The following is a 27,551-nucleotide window of genomic DNA, read 5'->3' as shown; positions in this document are numbered from 1 at the left end:
TTTGCTTCTTTGTTTATTTTTTTTTCACTGAGTAGTTCTCTGGCTGCTTCTTTTCAACCATGGATTATACTTTCTTTCCCTGGAGGGTTCTCAAAGGTCTGCCTTTTTTTTTTTTTTTTTTTTAATAGAAAACTTGACATGTATCTACGCTACAGTGCTTGTTTTGTAAGAGTGTAAGAATGCGTTTTGTAAGAGTAAAATGTATTTCATTCAGTAAACCATCCACTGTGGCACTTTAGTCTCTGGTAACTATATCAGTCAGTTTGCCTGTGTACGCAGAACCTAAAGGAATCTAATGTTCGAATTTCTCTGAAACAAAACCAATTCAGGTGCTTTGCTCCCTTTAGAATCCATACATCTATTTTCATCCTGCTCTCTCTCACAATATTCAGCTTTCCTGTCAGGATATGATGTGCCAGTTCTCTCTTTACCTTCTGTTCCTCCTGATTTGTCATTTTTTTTTCTCCATCTTAACAGTGGAAGAAGAAGAGTCATTAGATGCAGATGGCTTTCCAACTAATAGCTTCTCAAAAACAAAGTGGGGATAAACTAGAGGGCATTAGGGAGCTAGAGGTTCCTGCCATATAGCTCATTTCACATTACACATTAACCTCAGGTCTCTAAATGTAGATACCACCTTTAGTCAGGAAAGAAGCCTGCTTGTGGCAAACACATGGACCCTAGCCCCTTGATCTAGAAACCTTAGTCAAGAGACTTCTCCTTCCTCGTGAGCACTCAGACTGCAGCCATAGAAGTTCCTCCACCTTCATCTCAGTTCCCCAGCCTGCAATCAGCCACACCAATTTTCCTCTCCCTAGAAAAATTCCTCCCAACCTTGAGTAAATTTCCTTTTTGCACTCACACTTATCTTTCCATGTGTCTTCTCATTCATTTACTTTTCTCTTGCTCTTTTTTTTCCCACAAAACTCAAGTCGTATCCATGGACCTTTAAGCTTAACAGCACCAATCACTGTTTTCAACCTGCAGATAGAGAATCTCTGGACATCTGCTCTACTGCATCTTGCCATACAGCATATACATAAGTGTTCCCCACACTTTCCCCAAATCCTGTTTAGAGAAGAAATCACGTTAAACAAGAACACTAATTTCTGCTCATTCCCTACTCACCATTCTCCTGTTTTTGTTACCAAAAGTTATTCAATTGCCAGAAAAATTCAGGGACCCTCACCTTTCAGACTTCTCCTAAAATCAAGAACTACAATTACTATAGGTCAGAAAAACTGGTGGATTTTCCTGCTTGTTTAAATGAGTTAAACATGTGTCAAGGTGAAAATCTCCTTACCTGTGCTACGTCTCAAACCACAAAAGTATTCAAAATAAAACTTAAAATTATGGTATGTGAAAGTGATGGCAAATAACTGCATGCATTTTGATATGTTGGTTAAACACAGTCCTGTAAACAGGGAAAAGTATGCAGCTGTGCTTTCCATTTTAATAAAGAAATATGAAAAAATAATTCTGAGATTTAATACATACATATATATTTTTTGTATAATTGCAACTCCCTATCAGTCAACATAAGCACATTACCTGCAGGTTTTCAAATGGACTGTATAGATTCACAATCAAACATTCAACTCAAAAATCTGATCACCTCTCTTTTCTAAATTTCTTGTAAGACCAAAGAAAAATATCCCTCACTTCACAAGTGTGCCTTATTCATGTCATCACTTTTTTTGGCCCACTTGTGAACAACAGTTTTCAAGGAAAGAATAAAATTAGATCAAAAATCTCTGACAAAGACCCAGAACACTCATTAAGAGTTGCACCCACTGCCATCAAAGAGGACACTGGTACATCATTTTCACAAAAACAAGGTCAAGTATCCCACTAGTTTAATGTTGGTTGTTCCTCCCACCCCCCTTTTTTTTTTTTCTATTCTAATAAAATTGATATATTTTAAAAAGAAACTTTGTTATTTATATCCATCAACTATATCATACATTTTACACGCGTCCCAACACAATTCCTCCTCCCTCAATATGGTCCAGGAAAGCCAAAAGGTTGGACACCCACAGTTTCAGTTATTAAAGTGTTTCTGACCTGCTCACTTTACTGGACAGGCCTATTCCCTATGATATAGTTCAGCTTTCTGTTTCCCATTTGTCCCATCAAACACAGCTTGTAGTAACTTCAGTCTCACCTAAGCTAATTCCTAGCTTTCATCTTTCTTAAACATACCAAGATCTTTTAGCATACGCATTCTTCAATCAACAATTCCATGAAGCACTTACTATTGCCCCACTCTCATCCCTTCCCTCCTAGTGAATTCTGTAAACAAAGATTTACTTGTTACTTTTTTTATTTCCAAATTACAAAACATGTCTCAAAGTTCAAATCAGGGGTATTAATTAAAACCTCAGTTTTTAACCTCCAGAAGACATGCATTTTGTTTTACTTTCCCTCACTTATGAGCATATAGAGAGCTATGAAGTACTGCTGTACATGCACTGAATATTAACTGCACACAGGGTAAAAGTTATCACTAAACAAGGCAGTACATTCCCTCCCACTGCACAGTATGCAAGGTGTCTGGGATAAGTAAATGGACCACAGAGCATGCAGAACCCCCAGAGTTAAACTACCCTGTGTTCAAAGGTTGAAACTGAGCAGAGAAGGAACTACCACCAGTAAGGGAGACTGCTTATTAAGCAAAAAACAACACCTTTTACATGACTGCATGCCTGTTTATCATACTGGCACGTTAGAACTTTATTACTAACTTCAGTTGTTTAGGGAACAACAGCTTTTATTAACATTTAAAACTATTCAAACATATCACAGTAGATATTTCTATATTTCAACAAACAAGCAATCAATCTGTCTAATTATCTTCACCCAATTAAGCACTCCAGATAACAATTCCCAATTGAACTCCACTGCAAAAATAATTATTTCATATAAACCCCCAACACACACATTTCCCCATGCAGATGTACACAGCTCTTTGTATGAAATTTATTTCAAATTTAGCCCATTCATTGCACACCTTAGCAAAGTGGCAGCTTGTAACTCTTGAGAGCATAGACCTATTTTAAGTGTCTATGTGCTGAAGTGCAAGAGCTCCCACCTCCAATGTGCTGAAAGACACTAAATATACAGTGTAGCCAAAGGCAGGTAGTTTATAAAAGATGGAAAACTGTATCTCACCTTAGTTTACTGTTATTTAACACATTTTAAAAATGTGTTACCTATGTTTCATGGCAGAAACTAATCTGGGCTAGGTGGTCACTTCTGCCTGCAATTTGAGGGACCTACTGGTGGCATTCTACTTTTCTGATTCCTCCAGCAGCAGGTGTTTTTTCTCTTAGTAGCTAAATAAGATGGATGGTTATGAAATGTATGTGCTCACCGTAAGATAAGCAACCACCTCTTACTTTTAATGCTTGCTTACAGACACATTTTACTCCTGCTACACACAGTAGCTATGTAGAGTATTAAAAATTAAAATCACCAAAGAAACTGGGGTGATGAAACCGTTTAGGGAATAGCTCTGAACTACAACTAACTGCTCTCAAATATTTAAATGGAGGAACATGTCTACAGATGCTACTTGAGGCCAATAAACTTGGCTCTCTGAATCTAGAGTAGAATTAAAATTGTTACATGTGTGTTTAATGTAACTAAACACAAGGGCCTACTTGGACACCATGTCAAGGTTGACAACCCTTAGGTTACTCAGTCTGTCACCCCCAACACACTTGTAATTCAGACAGAATAAGTAGATAATACCTCAGCAGCCATGCATATAACAGTGTTTTAGTTGCTGGAACATGAAACACTCCAAGACAACCACAACAGGCCCAACTGCATGCTACTTTAAAACAAAACTGTAGATAAAGAAAAGGAGAAGAGGGGGTGGGAAGGGTGCAGCAGAAAATAAGAGAGCTCCCAGGAGGAAACGGTAGTTACCAATAGGAAGAATAGTGGGAAAATTCATTCCAAGTTTCTGGAGACTGCTAAAAAATTAGTAGTAATACAATTAAATAGCATTGGGCCATGGAATACAGATTCCATTCCATTCCATTTCCAACAGAAATAAAAAGATTTTTCCCTTACACAATTATTGCTTGCTTTGATTTATTGGGAAAAAAAAACCCACAATGTTGGGAAAAAAAAACATATAGTAAACCATAAGAGAAAGATCTACATATTAACAACATATTGACAGAAGTTTCCTAAACAGCACAGAATTTTGTTCACATATGCACCTAACTTTGATTAAAAGATGTTCTGCTACTAGCCTTTTTTATTCTCCTCTTTGAGATTCTCACACACACGACTCTCAATATTGCACAGAAAGCCATTGTAGCTGATGCTTTTGAAGCCTTCTTTACAGTCATTTCATCTTAGCCTTGAGCTTGCAATAAAAAAAAAAAAAAAAAAAAAAAAAAAAAAAAAGTTACTGTGACATTTCTGTCCAAATAGCTAAAATAACAGCCATGGGGACAAGAAAGTGACATATTTTGCTCCCACAGCAGAAGTCACGGGGTGGGGTGTTGGTTTTTTTTGTTGTTGTTGTTTTTGTGTTTTCCCCCTAATTGGTTTAGGAAAGAGATACAAACTCAGTTCAGCATATATTAAACCACAGGACAACTTTGCTTTCCAAGGTAAAAAAAGATATTAAATATTTACATATAAACAAGAAATCTACAGAAACATTATTTTTTAGAAGTCTTTCTGTTCCCAGGCTAATTTTTTAAGACAAAAAGGGAACTCCTCATCTGTGACAAAGACTCAGTAGCTGGCATTGTCCCACTGCAGCACAAACCGCCCACATCTTCCAGATCTTCGCACAGCTTTTAAAATATTCCCACAGATTCCAGAGTTCCACACACATCAATCTCCAGCAGTTATTTTACACAAAGAATTTTCTTTCAAGCTTTACTGTGAAGAGAATCAATTCTTGATTCAACAGTAGCCAGTCTTGCCTCCAGAGCATTTAGTATGGTGTTTGCCTGTGAAGTAAGTGGGGAATGGGGAAAGATACTTGGTTAGAAACAGATGTACAATATAAAGAACAAGTATAGATGTCATGGAAACAATGCAAGATTAAGCATTACCCTTTTTAGTGCTTCTTCCAAGGCAGCTCGACTTTCAAGAGTTAAAGGTTCCTCATCAGTAACAGCCTGCTTTTCTGAGGATCCTAGAATGTAACTGATATGCTACAGTTTAGATGATGTACTTTTCACTCTGAAGGCAAAAGAACACCCGTATGATTCATCCATCACTCTTGATAAGATTGCAATTAATGTGTATTAATTAGCACAGTCAAAGCACTATTTCAGCAACAACAACACAACCCTATTTTTGGTAATATTGCAAATGAGCTGCATGGTGGAACTTAAACAACTTTGAGCTCTAAACAACCAAGATGTCATTGCTTTATATAGTTGAAGCTCCGAAAGTCAGTCATGTTCTAGTACTACGGGATACAACGAAAATATATTCAGACATTGAGATTAGTGTAGCACTAGCTGGGAGAACTAGATATCATCACTACTCCAAGACCACACCACTTTGCAGCCCTGTTATAGCCTGCCAGAGACTTTTACTGCCATCAAAAAACAAAGTACTTAGCTGTGTAAAGAGGAAAAAACTGTTCAGAGCAGGAAAGAAAAACACCCATGTAGGTACAGCAGAACAGGCTAAAAACTGTTTGGATGTGGTGCTCAGGGACATGATTTAGTGGAGGGTTGTTAGGGTAGTATGGTTAGGTTATGGTAGGACTTGATAATCTTTAAGGTCTTTTCCAACATGAGCAATTCTATGATTCATAAAACAGCAGAAACACTAAAACTAGCCCACATGGAAGTAAAAGTAGCTAAGATACTTAAATCTGGATACTTAAAATCTTCCACAGAATCTCCAAGATTACTCTTAAGCAATTTTTTAAAGTAAACTTTTTATTTCTTAAAATGAGAAAGAACTCCGACGTGGAGACTTAACAACATCCTGAAACATTGAAGAACTGTTTAAGACCAGTTTCAAATGCAATAAACCAGAAAAAAAAACAATATAAGGCAGACCTCCATTTTCTAGAAAGCTTTTGTCCATAAAACTGAATGCGTACTCTTACTTAACTGTTTTAAGATTTATTTTTACCTGCTTCATAAGGAAGAGGAATACCAGCCCATACAGATCTCTAAATTCTGTGCAAACTCTTTTGTTCTCTGCTTATTAAGTGCACTTCTACTAGACTGAAGTCAGATACCTCTGGTATTATCTATGACTGTAGACAGACAGCAGGCTGCAGGTATGACCCATCACCACAGGCTCATTTTCTGTTGTCTAAAGCAGAAACGTGTATACTCTTCTGAGAAAATGAGAAAGAACACTTTTGTTGTTTCAGGTATGGGCCACAAAGATGATGAAGGGCCTGGAGCATTTCTCTTGTGAGAAAATGCTGAGAAACCTAGGACTATTCAGCCTGGAGAAGAGAACTCTGAGAGAGGATCCGTCTCATCAAAGCTTAAAAATATCTAAAGAGTGGAGCCAAGCAGTTGGGCACCATTGAAAAGAGCCTGGCCCTATCAGGAGGGCAAGGGGCACAAACCGGAAAACAGGATGTTCCATACAAACATGAGAAAAAGCTTCTTACTGTGAGGGTGACAGACTACTAGAATGAACTGCCCAGAGGGGCTGTGGAGTCCCCTCCAGAGATACTCAAAGCTACGTGTTATAGGAAACTTGCTCAGACTGCTAGCAGCAACATCCCTTGATACAGTGCTGGAGGGTGAGATTAACCTGGCAGCAACATAGATTCTGTCTTTACCTTTCAATCGCATCAACGTTGAAACAAAACAAATCCCTCTTGTAGTCGAGATGTTTTGGGGTGCATCTGTAGATACTGCCAAGTGTCATTGAGCAGCCAGAGCAGAAAAACGTTTCAACCATGCTTTAGAAAAAAAAGAAAACAACAATACAAGGAACAAAGAGAGAAAAACCACTCCTCCCCACCCTTATTAAATATATATATATATATACATATATTTCATCTACTGTGGTATTAAGAGCGCTCACCATCCACACTCTCCAGGCCTCTTGGACAGCTTCTGCTCCTTGTCCACCGAGACGTTGCTGGAGGCACCTGTGCAGAGGCAAAGTTGACCAAGGGCCCCCAACAGCCGCCGTCCGGGACAGGCCATGGGAGCGGCACTCACTGCGCAGGAGAATGCACTCCGTCTCCTCGTCGTTGGCCACCCAGCTCAGCGTGTCGCCCACGGGCCGCTTGCAACCGCCGCACAGGAAAACCATGGGCAGGTTCTCGTCGTTTTCCTCTTCCTCATCCTTCCCGCTCGCCCGCGGCCGCTCCACCGGCAACGCATCTCGCGGGATGGTCCCCTCTAGCAACGACAAAGACGAATCCACCCCGACCGCACCACCTGACAACGGATAAAGCAAACCCGCCATCTCCTTCAAACTGCCCGCGGCGGAAGCGGAAGCGCTTCCATACGTTACGTCCGTGGGACGGGGTTCCGCGCGTGGCCACGCCCCCGCCGTAGATACGCTCCTAGCGTAGCAGGGGGCGGGGTTCGGTTTGTGGCTCCGCACCCAGCGTAGTTACGCTCCTAGCGTAGACGTAGGCGGTGGCGGGTTTTGTTTCTGCGCTGGTTTGTCTCAATGCCCTGCCTCCGTAACGCCTACAGAGGGGTTTGAATTGCCGTAGCGCTTAGGGGGCAAAGAGGAGCTGGAGACGGATGGTTTCAAAGCTGTTTTTAACCAAACTGGTGCTTTTTGTGCTGTGCCCAAGTACCTTTACTCGTGGTTGGGATGGTGCCTTGCTGAGCCCTGTTTTTGCGCTGTGAGCCGTGGGATGCAGCCCTGGCTTCCCCAACCACCACGCACTCTGAAGGTTTTAGGGATGCAGCCAAAAGCCAGCTGAGGGCCTGCTGTCCTTGCTTAAGCACGCACACAGGTATCCACTTGCTATGCTGCTAGGGCCCAACACCTCAGACCTTCAGCTGGCTCTGCCTATATCATGGCTGGGAGCAGCTCTTCCATCCATTGCCTTTGGGGTGCAGGGAACAAGGAAGCAACAAAGCAAAATGCAGACCATGAAACCATGAAGACTGGAAAAGACCTCTAAGATTCCCCCAGTCCAACCACCAGCCCACCCCCCCCCACCTCCACTGCCCACGTCCCTCAGTGCCACATCCACACAGCTCCTGAACACCTCCAGGGACGGTGACTGCACCACCTCCCTGGGCAGCCTGCTCACCACTCTTTCACAGAAGAAATTCCTTCTAATACCCAACCTGAAATCTCCCATGGCACAATTTGAGGCCGTTTCCTCTCATCACTGTTACCTGAGAGAAGAGGCCGTCTCCCACCTCGCCACAGCCTCTTTTCAGGCAGTTGTAGAGAGCAATGAGATCTCCCCTGACCTTCAGACTGAACAACCTCAGCTCCCTCAGCCACTCCCTGTTATGATTTATCCTCCAGACTTTTCATCAGCTTTGTTGCATCCTCTGTCTATGATGCATTTTGTCAGGTACTTGCCCCCTTCTTTATGTCAGTAGGAAGAGATTTCCTTCAGCCTGTTTTTTTCCAATAGCTCCAGAGAACACTTCATTGCAGCTGGACTCTCAGAGAGAAGGGTTTGTGACACATCTGGCATCTGTCCATCCCTTTCTTAGCTTACTTGGCATCCATCTCAGTTCTGATATGCTGTGGAATAATGTAACTGCCCACCAGGAAGCAAGGGTTTAAAGGCTGCTACTACTTATCTGTTAGACATTAATATTCATTTTTGCTCAACCCTTTTTAGTACCAAGGCAGTCCTTGAGCTACAGGACTCCGGAGTGATTTACATAGGCATCAGTTACACAGTCTCTTTCTGAGGGCGCTCAAGCACAATGAAAAAAAGTATTTGGTTGAAGCTGATTTAAAATGCACTACTGACATGGCCAACAGAACAAACTCATCTGAGTACTTCTGGTCTTATGAATATTACTGGGATTACATAGATCCAATTCCAGTAGATGGAAGGAAGTTGAAAGTTAATAAATGTAAGTATGGTAGTGTAGTAGGTGTTTATCTAATACAGGAAAAATGAGCGGGCAAAATGTTGCATAGATTGTCTTACTGACTTATCTTTCTTTCTTCGTGACGGAGACCATAATGGGTTAAGCGTGCAGGGTTTGTATGGATGGGTGTCTGTGTGCCAAACTGTCTTTCCTTGACTATGTTCTAATAGCAGTTATTGCTAATAATGAAACTCTTTGATTTATCTTAAAATATTTGAAGCTGTAAAACTGCTGATACTAACTTTTACTTAGAGCGACAGGCTTTTTGCCATTGCTGAGTGTAAACCTAATAACATGCATATCTGTAGGCTTGTTGTCTTGTAGGAGTGTTAGCTACTTGCCTGCTACTCTCAGAAAAGTTGTGTGAATGAGCAAAGTTCTGTTGTAAGTCTATCATGTTTTTAGTTTGGGACATATAGCTTATGTTACAACTGATAAATATTTAAAACCATGGTAAAGGAAGAGGTTTTATTCTGCTAGCCAAGTACAATAAGCTAAAAATACATTCTGTGATTTTTCCTCTTGTGGTTTATTGCTACTGAATTGTAAGATGAAGTAGTAATATCCATTATCAGCACAATACTTTATTGCCATGGAAGCCGAGTCTGCTGAGTTTAGAAATTATTTGCAAAGTCTGTAATGTGAAACAGCATTATCCAAATTCAGCCATGGGCGGTTAATTCCCTTTCACACTTGGTTTTGCACAATGACACAGAGATGTACTTCTATGGTTACTTAAGTTGTTAAGACTTTTTTTTTTCCTGATGCAACTGCACTAGTTTGGTTTTACTACAGTAAAATCACAGTTATGTTATGAGGGATTAACTTAGCCTGATACAGCTGGAAGGATGGATGAAGATCAAGGGAGAAGAGACAGGCATGTTTGAACTGTCTCAGCTATGGGCAGCCATGGCTTTATTAGTCTCTGGTTTACTGAAGACAACTGCAGCTATGAAGGTATGTTTTCAGGAACTAAAATAGCTTTCTCCAACATAATTACAGTGATCTGGTCTGTAGGAAAAATATGATATACTCTCAAAATATTTTCAAGACAGTGCCTTCCTAATATGTTAGGGTTGGAGAGTGTGCGCAAGGAGCATTCAGACCACCCTCCTCAGACACCTAATTCAGGTCACTGTGCAAGGAGCTTCGTGTTCTTGTGAGAGCAAGAATAAGACAAGAGAGCAGAGGTTTTTTTTCTGCACAGCCTCTAGAAGAGCTTTTCTGCCAACTTAATGAGCGTAGGTTTACTGCCTCCAACTTTGGGTAACCAAGAGCAACACACCTAAAAGAAGATGTTGTAAATATCATATATAGCCTTCCATATATAAAATCCCACTCCAAAATACTGCAGAGCAATATTTTGTGCTGCTGGGAACAGGCAGGCTGTGAGCAGCTTTACACCACTTATTAAATCTCTTAATTTGAAAGTTAAAGCAAATAATCTCCAGCAAATTCTACCAGGGAACCCCTTACATGTTTCTGTGAGAAAATGTTGAAATTCCCCTCTGAAATTCACTAGTAGTTTCATGGGGAGCATTGCCACATACCTTGTTTGAGTGCTCATGAGTGATCTCAAGCCTTATTTCAGTTTAAAACAAACAAAACAACACACAACAGAGTCAACCAATCTCTTAGTGATTTTTTTTTTCTCCTTATTTCTTCTCTTACCCTAAAGAAACAGAGAAGTCTAACACCTTTCAGGTCTCTTTATATTCTAAGGAGGTGACTTAAGTGATCATACTTTTTGTATATGCATCAGATCTTCTGTGCCTTTGGTAACTTCAACTCACTGATCAAATAATAAAGGAGTGGAGGCTTCAACGATATAAAATACCCACAAATTCCTGTAGCAAATTCCTGTTAAATAATGGAGGAATGATATGATGAGTGAAGAAATTTACTGACAAAAAAAAGCTTTAGGAAGAGATCCTGCCTTGTTAGGCACCAAGAAAACTCCCTTAGCCTCAGCTTTGGGAAACAAACCTGCAGGAAACCAGTCTTCTGTATGTCAGCTGCCCATCTTCCAGGCAAAGAGGAAAAAGAAAGATGCAAGAGCACGGTGTGAGATTTACTATTTTCCCTATCTGCAGGGCAGTGTTAAGGCAGTGTGTGTTCCCTGGGGCAGCTGTTTATGTAACAGATCTCTAGGCAGTGTGCCAAAATGGGATTCTGCTCCATGATTTGTGTCTTTAAAAAGCCCATATTGGCTGTATCAATTTCCAAATTACAAATGTTGGGTTTGGTTTCCTGATGGGCAGGAAAGTTAAATTGTCCAGTCATTGGGGGTTTTTTGGGTTTCCTATAAAAATAGATGTTTTTCCATGTAAGCAGCCTAGAAGGAATGGACGCTGCGTCATACTAGAACTTTTATTCTTCCTTCTCCAAATGCCAGTGGGAAAACAAGCTATAAAGAAAATAGCAAGGGAAATAATTCCACAGCTGCTTAGTTTTTTCCTTGCTTTGAATAAAAGGACTGGTAAGGCAATGAATATACTTTATAGGCTTTCCTGTCTTTACACAATATTTACATTCTTTTACCTTCAAAAGCAACTGCTGGGATTATTGTCTTCATGTGCTTGGAACTATGTAAACAAATCAGATTCAGCAAGTTCTTGCCCTTTGTGCAGAAGATGAAATGTGATAATTTCCCCTTAGACAGGGGCTTGTAGAGCTGTAAATATTCCAAAATTGGCAAAATACATGATATCTCTAGAATTAAAATAAGCGCTATATTCAGAGGTTCCAGGGGACTTCTGCTGATTGACTGCAATGGGACTTGAGCATTTGTTCAGGTGCCTTGCTGAATCAGCCCTAATGAACTATACATTCGTCATAACCCCTGGGATGGGATTATAGCTCCCTAATTCAGTCTTGCCTTATTTTTTTATTTAATGTAAAACAGACCTGAATCTCTGCACTTTCTTCTCTGTCATGTGGCCTGTTCCCGAAGCATGGTGAGAACTTGCTTGTCTCATGAAAATGGATCTAAATCCAGCTATGACGTCATGTTCTTGCTTTCTATTAACAGCATCATGCACGTCTACCCACTTTGTATGAAAATAATACAGGGCTTAATTGGCCCACAAACGAACATGCTGTTCAAAAACATACACACATGCGTATAGAAGGTGACTATAAAAGTTAGCAATAAAAGAGATTTCTATGGGTTGTTAAAATATGTTGTCCCAGTTCAGGAAGAATCCTAATTGCAAGACCGTAAAAACAGTCAGGAAGTTTCTGTTTATCCCTCGTGAGTTCCCGTGAGATCTGGAACAAATTTGATAAGCTTCAGTGAATTCCATGAATTGTATTAGCGGCTCTTAAAGATGAAACTAAAATAGCTTTGATATGGAGTTTTATAAATCCGTGCTCTTCATTTCTCTCCACGTGGCTTTGAGCACTTAAACATCAAGTTTTTCACCATATCTCCAGTTCTCCCCTGAGAAGTTGAGACTGGCAGTAGCACCCAGTCATTGTCTTGTATAATAACTTTTGTGAGGGTAGGCCAGAATACTGGCTCATCCATTGTCATTCATTTTCATTCATTTCATCACTGCCTTTGTGATGTTTCTTTTCCTTATTTTGCTCTACATGTCCCGCTCTGGATCAAATCCAGTTAAGTAAGTAGAATGAGAGGTAAAAGAGCTAAGTGTGATAAAATAATCTGCATGAAACATTTATTCACTGCTTCAGATGATCCAGAAGTTACATTCAGCATTTGCAATTGCACACTGAGATGATGCTGCTTACTTATGTGGTTTGAGTGTCCCTCAACCAAATGCTGTTCACTGTTTCTATTAATCACCTGGGCTAAAATATTAATTAATCCCTTGAGTTAAAGCTCAGTAAAAGGTTTTGGGTTTTTTAATTTATTTATTTATTTATTTATTTATTTATTTTTACCAGAGGAAGAATAAAATAAACTGATGCCCCAGTAGTCATTTTGTACATTCTCATTTCTCAGTAGCCCAGCCAAAGCTCAGCTCTCTGGTAAGACTCCTGCTGGGTCAGCTCTAGCTGAAAGCATAAAGGACCTGGAGTAATTCCCCGTAATCTCTTTGTGGCTCTGATGACAACACGTTCTGAACTTTTTCACAAAGAAACACCTCATCAAATATATTGGGCCTGTTTCAAAGAACATGAATGTTTTTTGTCCTTTGAGATAGAAGATTTATTTTATCCTGGTCAATATTTGTCTCTGGAGTCAATGACCCTTCTTTTTCACCTTAGTCTAAGTGAGAAACCAGTGATGAGTTCAGAGCATTTCTCGACTTGTGCCCTGCCCAACACCCAACATTTTCAAGGCTTTAGCTGGAAGTTCACCACTGCACTGATCCCAGGAAGGAACATTTAGGACACAGTGACCAAATGTGCTGCTGGGGCAGAAGTGGATTCATCCCATCTAACAGCAAGCTCAGAAATGAGGCACTCATTTCAGCAGCACTGTAACCTTACATCATAGAAAACGAGCTCCCTTTTTCCTCCAAACAATTCCCAAGCTCTGTTTCTGCTCTTGAAGCCCTGTGGTCACTCAGATCAGGAATGAGATCATCTTTCTTTTTTTTCTTTTTTTTCTTTTTTTTTCCCCTTTCATTAATTAAGATTTTTAACAAATTTGCATGCAGATTCCCCTCTTTCAAGGGTTTAGTTAAATTCAGTTAATTCAATGGCATACCTTTCTTACCAATCATAAACTGTGTTGTTGTTTTGTTTGTGTTTGCCATGTCGCCAGTGACAGAATTATTGTGTTGTGTTCACAGATTCTATTGTCATAGCCTTTTGGGTTGGACTTGCTGCCTTTGTGATGTTTCTTTTCCTTATTTTGCTCTACATGTCCCGCTCTGGATCAAATCCAGTTAAGTAAGTAGAATGAGAGGTAAAAGAGCTAAGTGTGATAAAATAATCTGCATGAAACATTTATTCACTGCTTCAGATGATCCAGAAGTTACATTCAGCATTTGCAATTGCACACTGAGATGATGCTGCTTACTTATGTGGTTTGAGTGTCCCTCAACCAACTGCTGTTCACTGTTTCTATTAATCACCTGGGCTAAAATATTAATTAATAACTATTGTGATTTGCTAATGCCAAAAACATTGGGGAATAATGAAGCACAAGGGTAGGCAGAGCAGTCTGTTCTGCACATTGTGTTTGCAAAAAAAACATGTATTTTTCTTATGTCAGCTATCAAGGTTGTATCTTATTAAAGTAAGAGTGTCTGTACATGCAGAGTGGGTGAGTACCTCATGTAAAACACAACTAAGGAGGAATCAGAAATCATGGTGACAAAGTAGGTGAACATGAGCCCCCCAAAGCAGTTCTGCAAGGCTCGATCAAGTTAAAAGAAACTTACTAGTGAGATCACAAAGGTAATAGTACGTGTGGCATTGCTTAGACCATTCAAAAAATGTTGTACTTGTGTTAGTATGTAGACTCTTTAAAATGAGGTTTAAAGAAATAGAGAAAGAAATTGTACAGTGCATCATACAGCAAGAGCAATAAACTGAAATCAGTTCGTTTCTCAAGGAGCAGAGGCTCAAAGGTGCTTATTCTGAACTATCTGCATCCTTAGAACCCTAGTGTCCAGTTGGAGAGCCACATCATAACAATCAGATGCCAAAGTATTTTACTAAAATGTAATGACTGGAAGCTTATGCTACTCAAACTAAGATGTACTACATAATTTATGAAGGATAGCCATTCACTGAAATAATTTCTGTTAAATGGGTCATGATTAATTCTTTTTTTACTCAGTGACTTAACACCTTAGTAACATGCAGTTGTATTCATCCCAAAATTACTGTGCTACTATGGTCTAGCACTCTATGGTCTGTTATGGAGAAGCTTCTTTCTCACCTAAAATATGTGAGTGGCTTATTCTCTAAATATTTTTAAGCTCTTACTGTTTAAACTTACTCTGTGAGGCTACTGATGTGTATAACTGCCTGAAGATCTGCTCCTGTTTTCTGTTCTTTTCTTGTTTGGCGAATCCTGGCAATAGTCTGACAGTGCCTTTTTTTCTCAAAGGTGGCCCATATCTGAACTGCTGTCCTTTAGCATAATAAGCTCTTGGTAAAACGATAATATGCTTAGTCAGAGGCAGTACTAATCAGTTGGAGGTGTAGTTGTAGAATCAAAGAATTGTTAAGGTTGATAAAGACCATTAAGATCATTTAGTCCAGCCATCAACCCATGACCGCCATGCCCACTAAGTGACTTCAAACACCTGCCAACCACAACCCTGTAGCATTCACCGCACCACTCAGCTTAAGAACAATACAACATAGTAAAACTGGGTTTTCCGCTGGGCCAGAGTCTCCTGGAATTAACCTCATGTCGTTTTCCTAGTAATTAATGCTTTCAGATGTGATTCTGTTACTCATGTCTTTCTAAATATAAATTTCAGTAGAGAACTATTCACCATTAGGAAGACAGTTGGGTCTCAGCTAGAGAGTAGGTCACTAAAGCATAACAGCATTTTCAGGTTCAAAAAGTGTTCTGTACATATGGCACTACAGAAGGACATCTAGATCTACAGAAAGAGATTCTAGAGCAGCATGACACTAACCAGGTTGTTTTTACAGCTGGGCTTGACAAAACAGGACAGTATCTTTCAGTGGCAGACAGGTGGGTTAACTAATCTGTTTTAGAATATTTCCACCTGAAACTCTTGTTCCTGAAAAGAGAGGCTGAATAAATACCTAATTGTAACAGATACATCTGCAGTCCTCTAACAATTATTGACCCTGCCCAGTGAAGAGCAGAGCAGGTGCTGTACAGGTACCTGTAGTGGATGTGCCTGAAGAAGATGCAGTGCCTGCTGATGTGCAGCACTCACATGTTGGTTGAATGGGAGCACAGTTCTAACGCTACTTGTCATTTTGAACTTTGTCTAAGGACAGGTTTCTGTTTGCAGCTTTCTACACTTGGCTTGCTTTGTTTGCTACTAGGTTCTTGTTTTTTTTTTTTTTTTTTTTCCTGGCAAACATGTTTTATGTAAACAAGGATGCGTTTGCCCACTGTTCCACCTAATCTGATCAGGACAGAGAAAATTCAGCTCAGCACATTAGGGAGAGGTTCAAGATTAGGTCACAAACAAGCAGAGGGAATATCGTGGCATAAAAAAGGAGCTCTAATAGCCTAATTTATTTGCACCCTGAGGCCCCTGGCATGCCCACAAAAAGTAACAATGACAATAAAAAAGGCAACTTGCCCAAAGAAACCACAAAGCAAGAGGCAAGCTAATAATACAAGAAATATATGGAAATGAACAGAACATTATAGGGTAACATTAATTTACTGTTCCTGGAAAAAAAAACTGGCAGAAGTCTATATACATGAATAGCTCAGTGTATTTGGAAAATTAAAACAAGTGTTAGTTGTTTGTTTTTTAATCACTTTATATTATGTTATTTAATGAAACACTTGCCTTAAAAATATCCATATTCATCCTCAATATGTTCAATTTTGCTGTTAAAAGACCTGCTGTGAGCAAGGCAATTTGGCAGTGTTTTGTGGGAAACCCGAGAGTCATTAATGGAAAGCAGTATTGGATGAGATGTTCTTAAGTTTTAAATCATCCTGTGTCTCATCATTTTTCTAGGCTTGAAACATACTGAGAAAATATTTTTAGGACTGAACAGAGTAGTCAGCCCCTTTCTCCTCCCCCCCCCCCTCACAAACTTGCTCTTTTGGATTGAGTTCCACTTGTTTTCTAACTGCCTGCTCCAATTACGTTTAACTCCAGCAATAGAACACAGTGAATTGCTGTTCTTCTTATTAGCTTACACCATCTTCTCCTTTCTTCTCCTTTTCATATAATCTCTCCGTTTTCCTTTGCATGAAGATCAACTCGTATCTATATGAATTCTCCTTTCTCTTTTTCCATGATCACTGTGATGCATTCACCTAACAAATGTACATGCGCGTCACTGGTCAAGGCTGGAGAACTTTTACCTTCACTGTTTCTGTGCTCATCTCTCTCTCTGTCAAACCCAGGGGCATATAGGACAGTATGTTCTGTTTCCGCTTGCTCAATTGCTTGGTGAAACACTGTGCTTTCAAGTCTGACTGTTCGTAAGAGCATATCTCCTTGCTTTCACTCGTCTTCACCTGACTGTCAGGCATACCTCTGCTGCTGTAATTCAGCTGCCTTTATGGTCAGCTGGATCTCTGTGGGGTCCCTGAAGATTACATTTTGGCCTTGTATAATACGGATGATATCTCTTGTACAACAGTGATTGCGTCTATTTCACCACTGTGTACACTGATGTCTGTTATGTTGGCAAGGCTATGACATCTGCCACGGTCTGCTGATTTTCAGCTGCATATCCATACAGAAGAGAAGTCAAAGTGTCTTCCGAAAGACACTTATGGAATAACTAGATTTACTTATTCCACTGCATAATCTTCAGATGCTCAGAGGCCCTGGACTCAAAGCTGTGATCTAATGGCATCACACTCACTCTGCAATACTAAGTATTTGGTGCCAAATCAGATGAGAGAATTCAGGAGGGGGGGAGGGTTAATGCATGCAAGAGAGCTTCAGCAAGGAATCCATGTCCCAGTCTCTTTTGTAACCATTATGCTGGCCCTACAGAAGGAAAGAAAAAATGGTTTGAGGCATGGCACCAATTAATTCAAACCCATTAGCATGCCAAGGCATTTACCACAGTGTTGTAATCAAGAGCCAGTATTAACATCTGCATCAACAATCTTTCTTACCATCCAAAATGATAGAGAAAACAAGGTTTGGTGGCTGGAGACAGTTCCCATTGGAGGCTGGCACTTCATGCAGTGGAATGGAGGCAGGGAATCAGCCTTCCCAAGCCTCGCAGGGAGAGATCCCATTTTCCCATGCATTTCACTGGAGGTCGTGCATTCCTGACAGCTTGATAGACTGCTGTGAACATCTAAAATCTTCAGACTTTGCTTATCTGACAGTATAATGTAGGGAGGGGGAAAAAAAGCAAAGAAAAAAAAGAAAAAGGAAGGTCCACACAGTCTCAAACAAGTGACTCTGGACTCCTTGGCAGCATGAGCCTTTTTTGATGTCTGACAATTTTTTTTTGCAATAAGGAACACTATTCAGTGTTCAGACATTTTTCCCAACTACACCCAACTTTTGCCCAATATTTTTGGGACACATGGTAACAAAGTTTCAGAATCCCTCTTGCCAGACAGCCATGTGTGACTTGGCTTAGAAACCTTTGTTCTGCAGCCAGCTTTCACCTCAGTTTGCAGGTGAGGGTTTCCTGTACGGACAGGCAGATAACTGCTGATTTGGTGGACAGTCAGTACAACGTCCATGTGCTCTTTCAGTTTTCTGCTCCATCCAGATAATTGCAACAGCTGCTTCATTCCTGGAACTTGGGAACTAATTTGGATATTTGACAAGTCCAGGATCGATAGCAATATCCTAGATCTCACATGAGGGTAGACAACTGAGGTCTTTCTTTTTTTTAAAATATTCCAGATTGTAATATTCACTAGTGAACAACAAATCAACCATATATATATATCCTACAATAACAAAAAGTGCCTATTCCTGCACACAAAGGTAGCAGATTTGACAGTCTAAGCACTAGTTCATATTCTTCCCGATGACCGTAAGAAGTGTCGTAGTCTACTTTGCCATGCCTTGTCTTTGGGAAGAGGAGCTTACTGCACTATACTACTTACTGTAGTAAGAAGATCACTGTGAGAGGTACTTTCCTGACTAAGCAGGCCATGCTTTCAGGTAGCTGTTCCTGTTCCCTGTTTTTCTCAGGCCTCTGGTTTCAAGTCTTTCAGGCTTTCATCATTGAGAGAACCTCCTACATTGACAGAACCTATGTTGGCAGCTCCTCACTGGTTGTTAAAATGGTTAGCTATGAACTGTCAGAACTTGTAACAAGTCTTCCATCATCAGAGCTCAAATCACATGGTCTTCACAGAAAGCTGTTCTCACTCCTGTCATCTAAAGGTTGACGGCTGGGAACCTAATCCATACCTTTTGGCAGGCTTCACGTCATTGGAGTCCCATGACTGGGTCTGTGGTGACACTTGGTACAGTGGTACTCATAATGCTCAGAGAAAACTTATCTCTGAGTGAAAACTAAGTCAGGTTTTTTTGTTTAGCACCATCCACTCCCTGCATGCACATGTGACCACACAGACAAGAAGAGAAATCGCCTACCAGTAATCAGTGCCCTTCCAGAAATCTCATGCACTGAAAAACTGTAGGGGAAACTGAAATACCGTTTGCTGAATGTGAGGTTAGAATGTGTCCCCCTCTAGTGGCTGCTGCTCAGACTTTATTGGGTGGGCTGTGCAGTAGAGTGCGCTTTTGAGTTGTTGGGAAGTAGGCTGCATTGGCATTAAGATGCTCGCCAGTGCTTTCTGGAGGCCCTTCTAGTACTTGCCCTTTCTCTTAGAAACTAAAATCATGGGGATTTTTATTTTCAAAATATTAAACTGTTTTTAATGACAATAACTCTTCCTACCTGATTGGGCAGACATTTAAAAGTGTCAAGTCAGAAGAGTGAAATAACTTTTGACCAATGCATTCGAGTAGACCTACTGTATCATCCAAGCCCACACTGTCTCTTCCGAGAGTGCCAAATGTCCAGACCAGTCCTTTGCTCCCAAGGGACATAAACCACAACTGATGGGTGGGAGGAGATCTGAGAGCACTGCCTACTGAAAGCAGGGAGGCAGGCTCCTCTGAATTGTATTCTCCTGAAGAAATGAAATCAGATGTTTCACTGTGCCCATCTTTCTACAAAACCATACTGTCTGGAATTATTTTTTGTTGGTGTGCCTTGAAATACTTGCTCAGTTTTATCTTATCTTTGTTTTAATTCCATGACTTTGCCTGGGGCTGAGGTCAGTCACACTGGCTTCTAGTGACCTGGCTTTACCAGTTCACTCACTTGGAGTACTGGGACATTAGAGCCTTTCCAGTCTCGTCATGTTTCCCCACTGTTCCAAGGATGGTTAAAGATTAACAAAAGCCATCCAGAGTTCTCCTCAGACAGACTGCAGGTCTCTGGGATGCAAGTTCTCCAACTGGTGTAAAAATTTGGATAGCTAGCTGATGATACTGAGCTACTTAATGGACTGGAAAGGAAGCATCCTGTTTTGGTAAGAATATTTTTGTCTTGTTTCTGTCAAATGGAGAAGAAAAATCTCTTGAATATGCCTGCATAATAGCAAGGAAAACCCCAAGTCTGCTTGCCTCCATCCTGTAGTGGGCCTGTTGCTGTGACTTGGGGATTTTGTTTTATTTATTTTTCCATTACCGTTAAGCAGAATTACTGCTGTGTTAGTTTTGTCAGGCACAGATGTTTTTCATTAATTAATTATAAATTTGATGTTAACAAGTTGGTATTTCCCTTCCTCCAAATTATTCCAAATAATTGTTTCCCTTTTCATCCCATTAATTTTATCTTGCATTGTAAGTTTTGTTACGTTCATCTGACCGCTGATACAAATGTGGCTTTTAGTCAAAGACCCCCCTTTTTTTTTTGCCTGTGAATCTGTGACACCAGTGCATTAATAAGACTTTTCAAAAAGTTTCCTTTTTCTTTCACACTTTTGGGGCACGTTTTTCTTGCCAATATAATTTTCCTTTCCCACCCTTAAAGCCCTAAGGATAGAGTGATAGTTGGGACTATCATCTTGTGTTATGCCATACTCAGTGGAATTTGCTGCTTTTAGGCCTGGGCTTATCTGTCATTTCTTTTTTAAGGGTGAGTTTTGGGAAGCTGCTGGGAGGAGGGAATAGAGAAGAAGAGGCAGGGTGAACTCAGCTGTCGTCCTATCATCACCCCATCCACCTCTCAACTATTTTTTTCCAGCAGAATCATAGGTCTTTGTTATGTACACTGAACATTTCCTGCTGTCCTTGTCCAACATGCTGTTTCATGCTCAGATCCCCACCCTTTCCTCAGACTGTCATTCCCAATGCCAGTGCCAGGGGATCTCTCCCAGATACCATGCATCCCTCTTGCTCTTGTCCCCATCGTCAGTGACTGTCTCTCTTGTATACTTGCTCACATTCACACATCAGCCCTGTCCCCTTTCTTTCCCAGGAGCGCTGATGGCAGATCCCTTTGCCCTTGCTGCAGAACGAGTCATAGCAGTGTTTCTAGTTTTCTTTATAAAAATGCAGGTGGAGAATCATGCCTTGGATTGGACTGAAGGACAACCATGATTGGGTTGGACAGAAGGTCTTATTTTGAGTAAGAGTGTTCACCAGGTGTGGCCCACAGCTCACCATTTTGCTGTTGGTAGTCACCAGCTAAGGACATAATTCTCACAGTGGATGAAGAAAACTGAAATCCAGAAGCATCTGTCATGCTGGACTCAATGTATTTGTGTTGGAAGAACCACCTTCTACATTTTTTAAAACTTTCTAAACGTGCTTGTTTATGAAACTGCTGCTATCTGTCTTCCAAACAGTAGTCCCTGATAACAATGCATTTTTCCTTTCCACACATTACAGACAGGTGGTCGTAAGGAACCGGGTAGAAGAAAGCAGTTCCAACAGCGAGCAGCCTCACTGTGACAGTCTCAGCAGTCCATTCCCAGATTTGGTTGCTCCTGGAACACCCAGCTGCCTTCCAGATGACAGTAGCATTCATGGAAGTATGTCAGCCTGAGTTAACACCGGTGAAACAGTGTCAGCAGGACAGTCCACCTGGCAGTGGAAACAATTAGTACACTAGACTGCAGCTGAATTAGTTCAGGAAAAGAACAACGAAGACCAAACCTGACAAATTCTGGATGCCTAAAATGAAGAACTGCCTGCAAAATCTCTCTCTCTCAGTAAAGATTCAAACTCTTCCCTCAGTTATGTCATCCAAAATGTTTGCTGCCTGTTGAATAATTCTCATTAACAGGCACTTGGCTGAGAGCAGATCTATTCCTCCAGCAGAAAGAATATACCAGTTACTCTTTGTGTTCTCTGAAGCACACTGAGTCCTCTTATTCTTAAGGATATTTCTGCAGAAGCAATTTTCCCTGAGTTTTCTTGCTGTGAAAGAAAGCTGTATCACATATATTGGGCAGCATAAGCAATACTGTTTAGACATATTGTTTAGAAAATATTGTGAGAGCCTCAGTGACATATTTATTTCTAGCTTTGTCCTCAGATCACAATCTCATCAGCAGCATCTTAGTGACATCTCCATTTGGTTGTCTTCTCAAAAGTAAGCAACAATGGCAAGCATAACATCAGCAATAAAACTTTGCTTTTGGGAGGGTTACAACTTGCTTCACTGATTTAAAGCTCAGCAATTCCCTCAGGGATAGAATACTATTTTTTTGCAAAAGAAAAGTAAGTATTTGGTTTACTTAAAAATCACTGCTTAGCTAGAACAGCCTTTAAAAAAGCTACTGGCAGCACTAAATATTTCAATTGAGGGTGCCTTACTGAATAAACTCATTAACTTTACCCACTGCCCAGAAATAGTTTTGCCACAAATAGCCAATCACCTTTAGCTTTCATTTTGAAATGGTAAGTGGAGAAGAAACACAAAGACTGGACAGATTTGAAAAGGTATCTGTGAGTTACTCAGGCTTTAGAAGAAGTGTGCTTATCGTGTTTTATACCAAAGAAAAATGCTGGCAAAACTACAAAAGCAACAATTATTTCTGCACAAATTGTTTGTTTTTAGCTGGGGCTGAAAAATATTCCATCAGAATCTAGAGTCCTCTCTGAGGGCCACAAAAGCTTTTCCATGAGGTGGAGAGGACAAGTTTAGTTCTGCTTGAGCAGAGCAGGAAGGGCCACTTGCATTCCCAACCCTTCAGCTCTCTCCACCTTTCCTTGGCCCTGGAGTGCCATGAAAGCCAGGCAGAACCAGACAGAGGTCCAAGAGAGGGTGAAAAACCCTTAGAGCTACAGTAAACTGTGTGACCAGGATTGCAGAGTCAGTAAGGCAGTGATAGTTGGAGTAGAAAAAGGACTGTGTAACTAATTGCTTGTCTGAGGACAACGCAGAATTCATTTGAAACTTGAGGAAAAAAATAGCAGTTCCACCTCACCAAGCAGGCAGCAGAGACTCCTACAGTGAACCAGTAGCAGAGCAGCTCTATGCTGCATACGGGGGATGTGGATATGTTGGGTTGTGTTAACAAAGCCTTAAACCCAAGAGACAGACCAAACCACGAAGTATGTATTTGTAGTTGTATTGTTTTTTAAAACTCCCTTTTCATAAATCTCTGAGATAAACTCTTCTGAAGTTTGCTTTTTGAGCAAATTGACTACCGCTGGTACTGGGCTTGGAGTCCTATGGAGCTTCAAGTCTGCTGAGTCATGGATACACAGAGAAAATGAGGAAACGCCGCAGGAACCAAAGAAAGAACGTGGACAGAGATGTTATCAGAGAGCTGAAGTCTTCCTTCAGCCAACCCAGATGATCACAGCAGCCTTCCCCACCTCTCAGATAAATTCACCACTTGCTAGAGCTGAAGTAGTTCCCTCAGAAGACATAAATGAATGTTTGTGGCAAAGGCCAGACTGGCTTTCATCGACAACAAAGCTCCTGCTGCCTTAAAAGGGGTGAGAATTTCACCTGTGTAGCCTACAGCATCCATGCCCTGTTGAAACGTTGTACCCATCAGCCAACAAAGTGCAACCCAAAGTAGCTCATGCAGTTGGTTCAAAGACATAATCGACTCCCATAAAAACATTATTCCTCAAACGTGACATCACTCCACCTCACTCACACTGCTTGAAGTCTTTTCCTTCCAACATGGCAGACGTGTTGTATACCAGCAGCCCATCGTGGGGCTGAGATCCACTTCACGACTCAAGAAGCCCACCTGCACTCAAACCTGCTGGTGCCTACCATACACCCCGTACTTCAGGAAGCAATATATTCTTTGGGGGCTGTTGACCTTGATGACTTCCTGTGCATTTTGGGAGAAGGGCCCAAAAGATGTGTCCTTGCAACACACCCTTAAGTTTCATGCACTCGTGGTTCTCATCACAAGGACAACAGCAAAACAAATGACTCATGTCATTTGTAGAAACTCCTTGTTTTAAAATATAGGCTCATCTAGGGGACAAGTTTTCCACTTCTGAATCCTTTCCATAATTTATTCCATTCAAGATTAACTTCTGAAGATAATGACTCACCATCTGATTTATTGACATTCATTCTGAATACACTGGCAGCAATTCACACACACAAATCACTCAACAGCTAGCCAACTGCGTGAGGCTTTTTAAAAAAGATATTTGACCGCTATTTCCAGAAAAACTTCATAATAATCTCTTAATTGCTCCATTATTAGACTATATTGAAGCTCACAGAAGCAGTGAGAGACAGAGCCATTTTTAGAAGTTCCCACATGCAGAGCTGCATCTGTTTACTGAGAATCACAGTATGGTAGGGGTTGGAAGGGGCCTCTGGAGACCATCAAGTCCAATGCCTTGCTAAAGCAAGTTCCCTACAGTAGATTGCACAGGAATGTGTCCTGGCAGATCTTAAATATCCTCAGAGAAGTCATGACCTCTCTATTTTTTACATGACAGGTCAGTAGCTTTAACTTGTTAGGTTGTTCGCATTACTTTTGTTTCCGAAACAACATTTATACATGAAAACGTGTATGAGCAATCCTCTCCTCCAATCTTGAATATTTTGGTATTAACAGTATTGGAGAAAACAACAAAACAGTAAGACATTAATCACAACTGAGCCATTCTGAATGCTTAAGGCCATCAGAAAACTGTTACTTCAGGATGCACCCTTAGATGCATTCACATCAGGTAGTTAGCCTGCATTATACGTTGCAAAGAAAGCATATCAGCATATTTGCAGCTGCAGTCTCCTCGTGTTACTTTCCTTTTCTGTAGTACCTTGCAGCTCATCAGCAAAAGCCAGCTAGAACCATGACAGCCATTTTTCTTATTTTAGCAGTGACAAAACTGCATAGAGAAATCACTACTTCCATTCACAGAGGGAAATATCCAGGTGTGCCAATAACTGTTGAAGCAGAAATAATTGAGCACACCTGCTTGCATCTGATGCACTTACTTCCAGAAACAGGTCTTAATTAATCAATTACTCATTCCACGTGGATGAGCTTCAATAAATGAGTTTTCCTGCAAGTACCACAGTTGCACCATTCTCTTAAGCAAACACAGCATGTAAGGTATTAGGAAGTGCTGAAGCACACAGCCAAAAACTTGTTGAGAGACAGTGTAACAAAGGGGTTGAGGCATTTAGGCTTTGGGTTTTGTTCCCTTAGAAAGGGCCTGGAAGGGTCTATGGTACACCACCACTGTCCTGCAGTGCGTCAGCTATTGCAGAGGATTGGCCTTAGGCTACAGGCAACTGCCCACCCAGCTGCTTTCTCACTGCCCCACGGGTCAAAATTAAGACAGGGAGATGCTTAGCAGTCACCATCTGGGCAAAACAGACTTGGCTTAGGGAAAATTAATTTACTGCCACTTAAGATAGATGTGGGCAGTGGTTGAATTGCTCTAGTTCCATGAGAAAAATTTTTACATTACATCCTTCTACAGGTTGAATGGTTTTAATCTCATTTCTTTAGTTCTCTCAAACAAATCACATTATAAGCCACTTCTTGATGTGATCAGCCCCTGAGGACAGCTGAAAACCTTCTATGTGCCACAAGTATCTTCTTTTCCAGTCAGACAAGATGGCTTCTTTCCATCTCCAACCCTCATTTTCAGATCCTGCCTTGTGCACTTCCTCTGGTTTCATTTTGTCTGTTTTGTGTTTCTAAATACTTTTTTCTTTGCAAAGAACATTTTTTTTTTTTTTTTTTTTAATGTTGCACACCAGTGATTCTATATTAATATATCATGCCACACTTCAGCCTCTATTGGGCTTGTACAGCTTTTTCAAGAGAGTATTTTTTATTTTTAAACCAGGTCTTGATAGAGATAGTACAGCTTCTTTAGGACAAGGATATCAGCATACAGAAGCAATTCTCATTTGCATCTCATAGTCCTTTATTCTTAAAAAAGGCACATTATATAAAGATCACAAGGAGTGTGCACTTTGAATTTTTCCCCAGTACAGACCGTGCACGGAGTACCTGGGCACAGCACATATTCATGAGTGAATTTAATAAATCCTGTTTTACATTTCAAAGGTTCAAGTTCAGGCTCTGCCTGTTTGCATGTCTGGAATGATATGTTAAACTGCCCTCGGGGCCATGTTCAAGAAACATTTATCACACTTCACAGAGAATTTCCAATAAAACACATGTTTTATCAATCACCAGAAGGTCATTTGGGTCTTAGCTCTCTCTCATCTTCTCAGAACGGAGAGTCTTGGCTGAATGTTTTCCGGCAGTGGTGATGGGCAGTGCATTTTTTAATTAAAAAAAATTATTAAAAAAAAAAAAACCATAAAACACCAACAGAAAAGAGAATAAAACCAGACCACCTCAACTAGAAATGCTTTCAAAAGCAACCTAAAAATGAGAAGAATCCTAGACCATTATGATCCCAGGGGCTCAGTGCCATCTGTTTTAGTATGAAGTATCCTGAAAGAAATGGTTTTTCAAGAAATAGTAAATCATAGTGGCTGAAGCTCTGAGCACTTGTTCTCTGCATTTATACCAAACGGTGGTGGAGTACTGCAGTCATTTTTCAACATCCTACATCAGAGAGAGGATGGGTTTTAATTGCACGGGGACTGAAATACAGACCAGAGATGATGGACTGATCAGTTGTCTTTGGTTCTTCATAACATTAAAAATAGTTGTAATAAAAAAAATGATATAAATAGCGTTATGTCCCATAACCAGAGAAAAAAAAGGCATCGATGAATCCCTCCTCCTCCGATTCTCACAAAGTAAGAAAATATTGATCCTTATGACAAAAGTTAGTTTCGTATGAAGAACAGTTCAGGAGGGTTTCATGGCTAACAGCAGTGATGGCAGAGCATATAACATTAAAGATACAAGTGTCAGTTTGCTGAATCAGTGTCCCAGTGCAGCTGAGAACAGGGCTCTGCAAAGAGGTATAATAGCTTCTTCTCCCTGTTTATCAGTTTCCATGTCATCATCATTTAATTTATCATCTGTACTACTGCAGATCAATTTGACATGGGTTATTAACATATCTGGCTCCTGTGCTCCAAGCCATACGTCTCCGATGTAAACAGAAGTCAGGAACACAGAAACAGCTGTGGAGGAATAAACAGAAAACAATCAGAACAGATATGTTTTTTAGTACCACATAGCAGTAACAAAATAACCCACTTTATCTAGACAACTATATTTTAAAAGCTTCCTGACTATTTTCTAGGTGGAATACGTGCGACTCATACATGCGTTCACTCATACAATGCCAACTATCTTCTCCATAGTAAGGAAAGGTAACAGTTTCCTGTTAGCACACCCTGCCAACATCTTTAAATTAAAATGTCTGGAATCTGACCTGTGCCTTCTGCAATCCAATAGGCACACTGAACAGTATTTGGATCAGAACCCATGTGGATTTATTTGTTGCAGACTATTGGAGTTAC

The 27,551-nt window shown here is 40.5% G+C and overlaps 2 protein-coding genes and 1 long non-coding RNA gene across 4 annotated transcripts in view; 1 reads left to right on the top strand and 2 right to left on the bottom strand.

Moving 5' to 3' along the window:
* Positions 1-2,398: 2,398 nt before the first annotated feature.
* MIS18A (MIS18 kinetochore protein A) lies at positions 2,399-8,702 on the bottom strand. Of its 2 annotated transcripts, none has more exons than XM_042868473.1 (6): positions 8,331-8,702; positions 7,185-8,032; positions 7,045-7,111; positions 6,797-6,919; positions 5,085-5,178; positions 2,399-4,979 (listed from the first exon to the last, which is right to left on the bottom strand). In XM_042868473.1, the coding sequence occupies exons 2-6, from the start codon at positions 7,432-7,434 to the stop codon at positions 4,899-4,901; spliced, it is 615 nt and encodes a 204-aa protein (XP_042724407.1). In that variant the 5' UTR covers positions 7,435-8,032; positions 8,331-8,702; the 3' UTR covers positions 2,399-4,898. The 2 variants fall into 2 exon arrangements, with proteins under 2 accessions (XP_042724407.1, XP_042724408.1); XM_042868474.1 differs by lacking the exon at positions 8,331-8,702 and having other exon boundaries at positions 7,185-7,664; positions 7,778-7,853.
* Positions 8,703-8,766: 64 nt separating this feature from the next.
* Positions 8,767-25,156, top strand: LOC122177304. The gene is made up of 3 exons (XR_006178044.1): positions 8,767-9,032; positions 13,814-13,913; positions 21,542-25,156. It is a non-coding gene; the product is annotated as an uncharacterized LOC122177304 (long non-coding RNA).
* Positions 25,157-26,005: 849 nt separating this feature from the next.
* URB1 (URB1 ribosome biogenesis homolog) overlaps positions 26,006-27,551 on the bottom strand; it is a 45,382-nt gene continuing 43,836 nt past the window's right edge. Inside the window, exon 39 of the mRNA XM_042866548.1 lies at positions 26,006-27,209. Coding sequence (XP_042722482.1) covers positions 27,004-27,209 — 206 coding nt within the window. The 3' untranslated portion in view covers positions 26,006-27,003. The remainder of the gene's footprint in view (positions 27,210-27,551) is intronic.

The sequence above is a fragment of the Lagopus leucura genome, unplaced genomic scaffold, assembly GCF_019238085.1.
Source record: "Lagopus leucura isolate 7727_CA_CO unplaced genomic scaffold, USGS_WTPT01 Super-Scaffold_100001, whole genome shotgun sequence".
NCBI classification, from domain to species: domain Eukaryota; kingdom Metazoa; phylum Chordata; class Aves; order Galliformes; family Phasianidae; genus Lagopus; species Lagopus leucura.
Note: the sequence above shows the minus strand (reverse complement) of the source record. Positions and strands in the feature narration are given on the sequence as shown.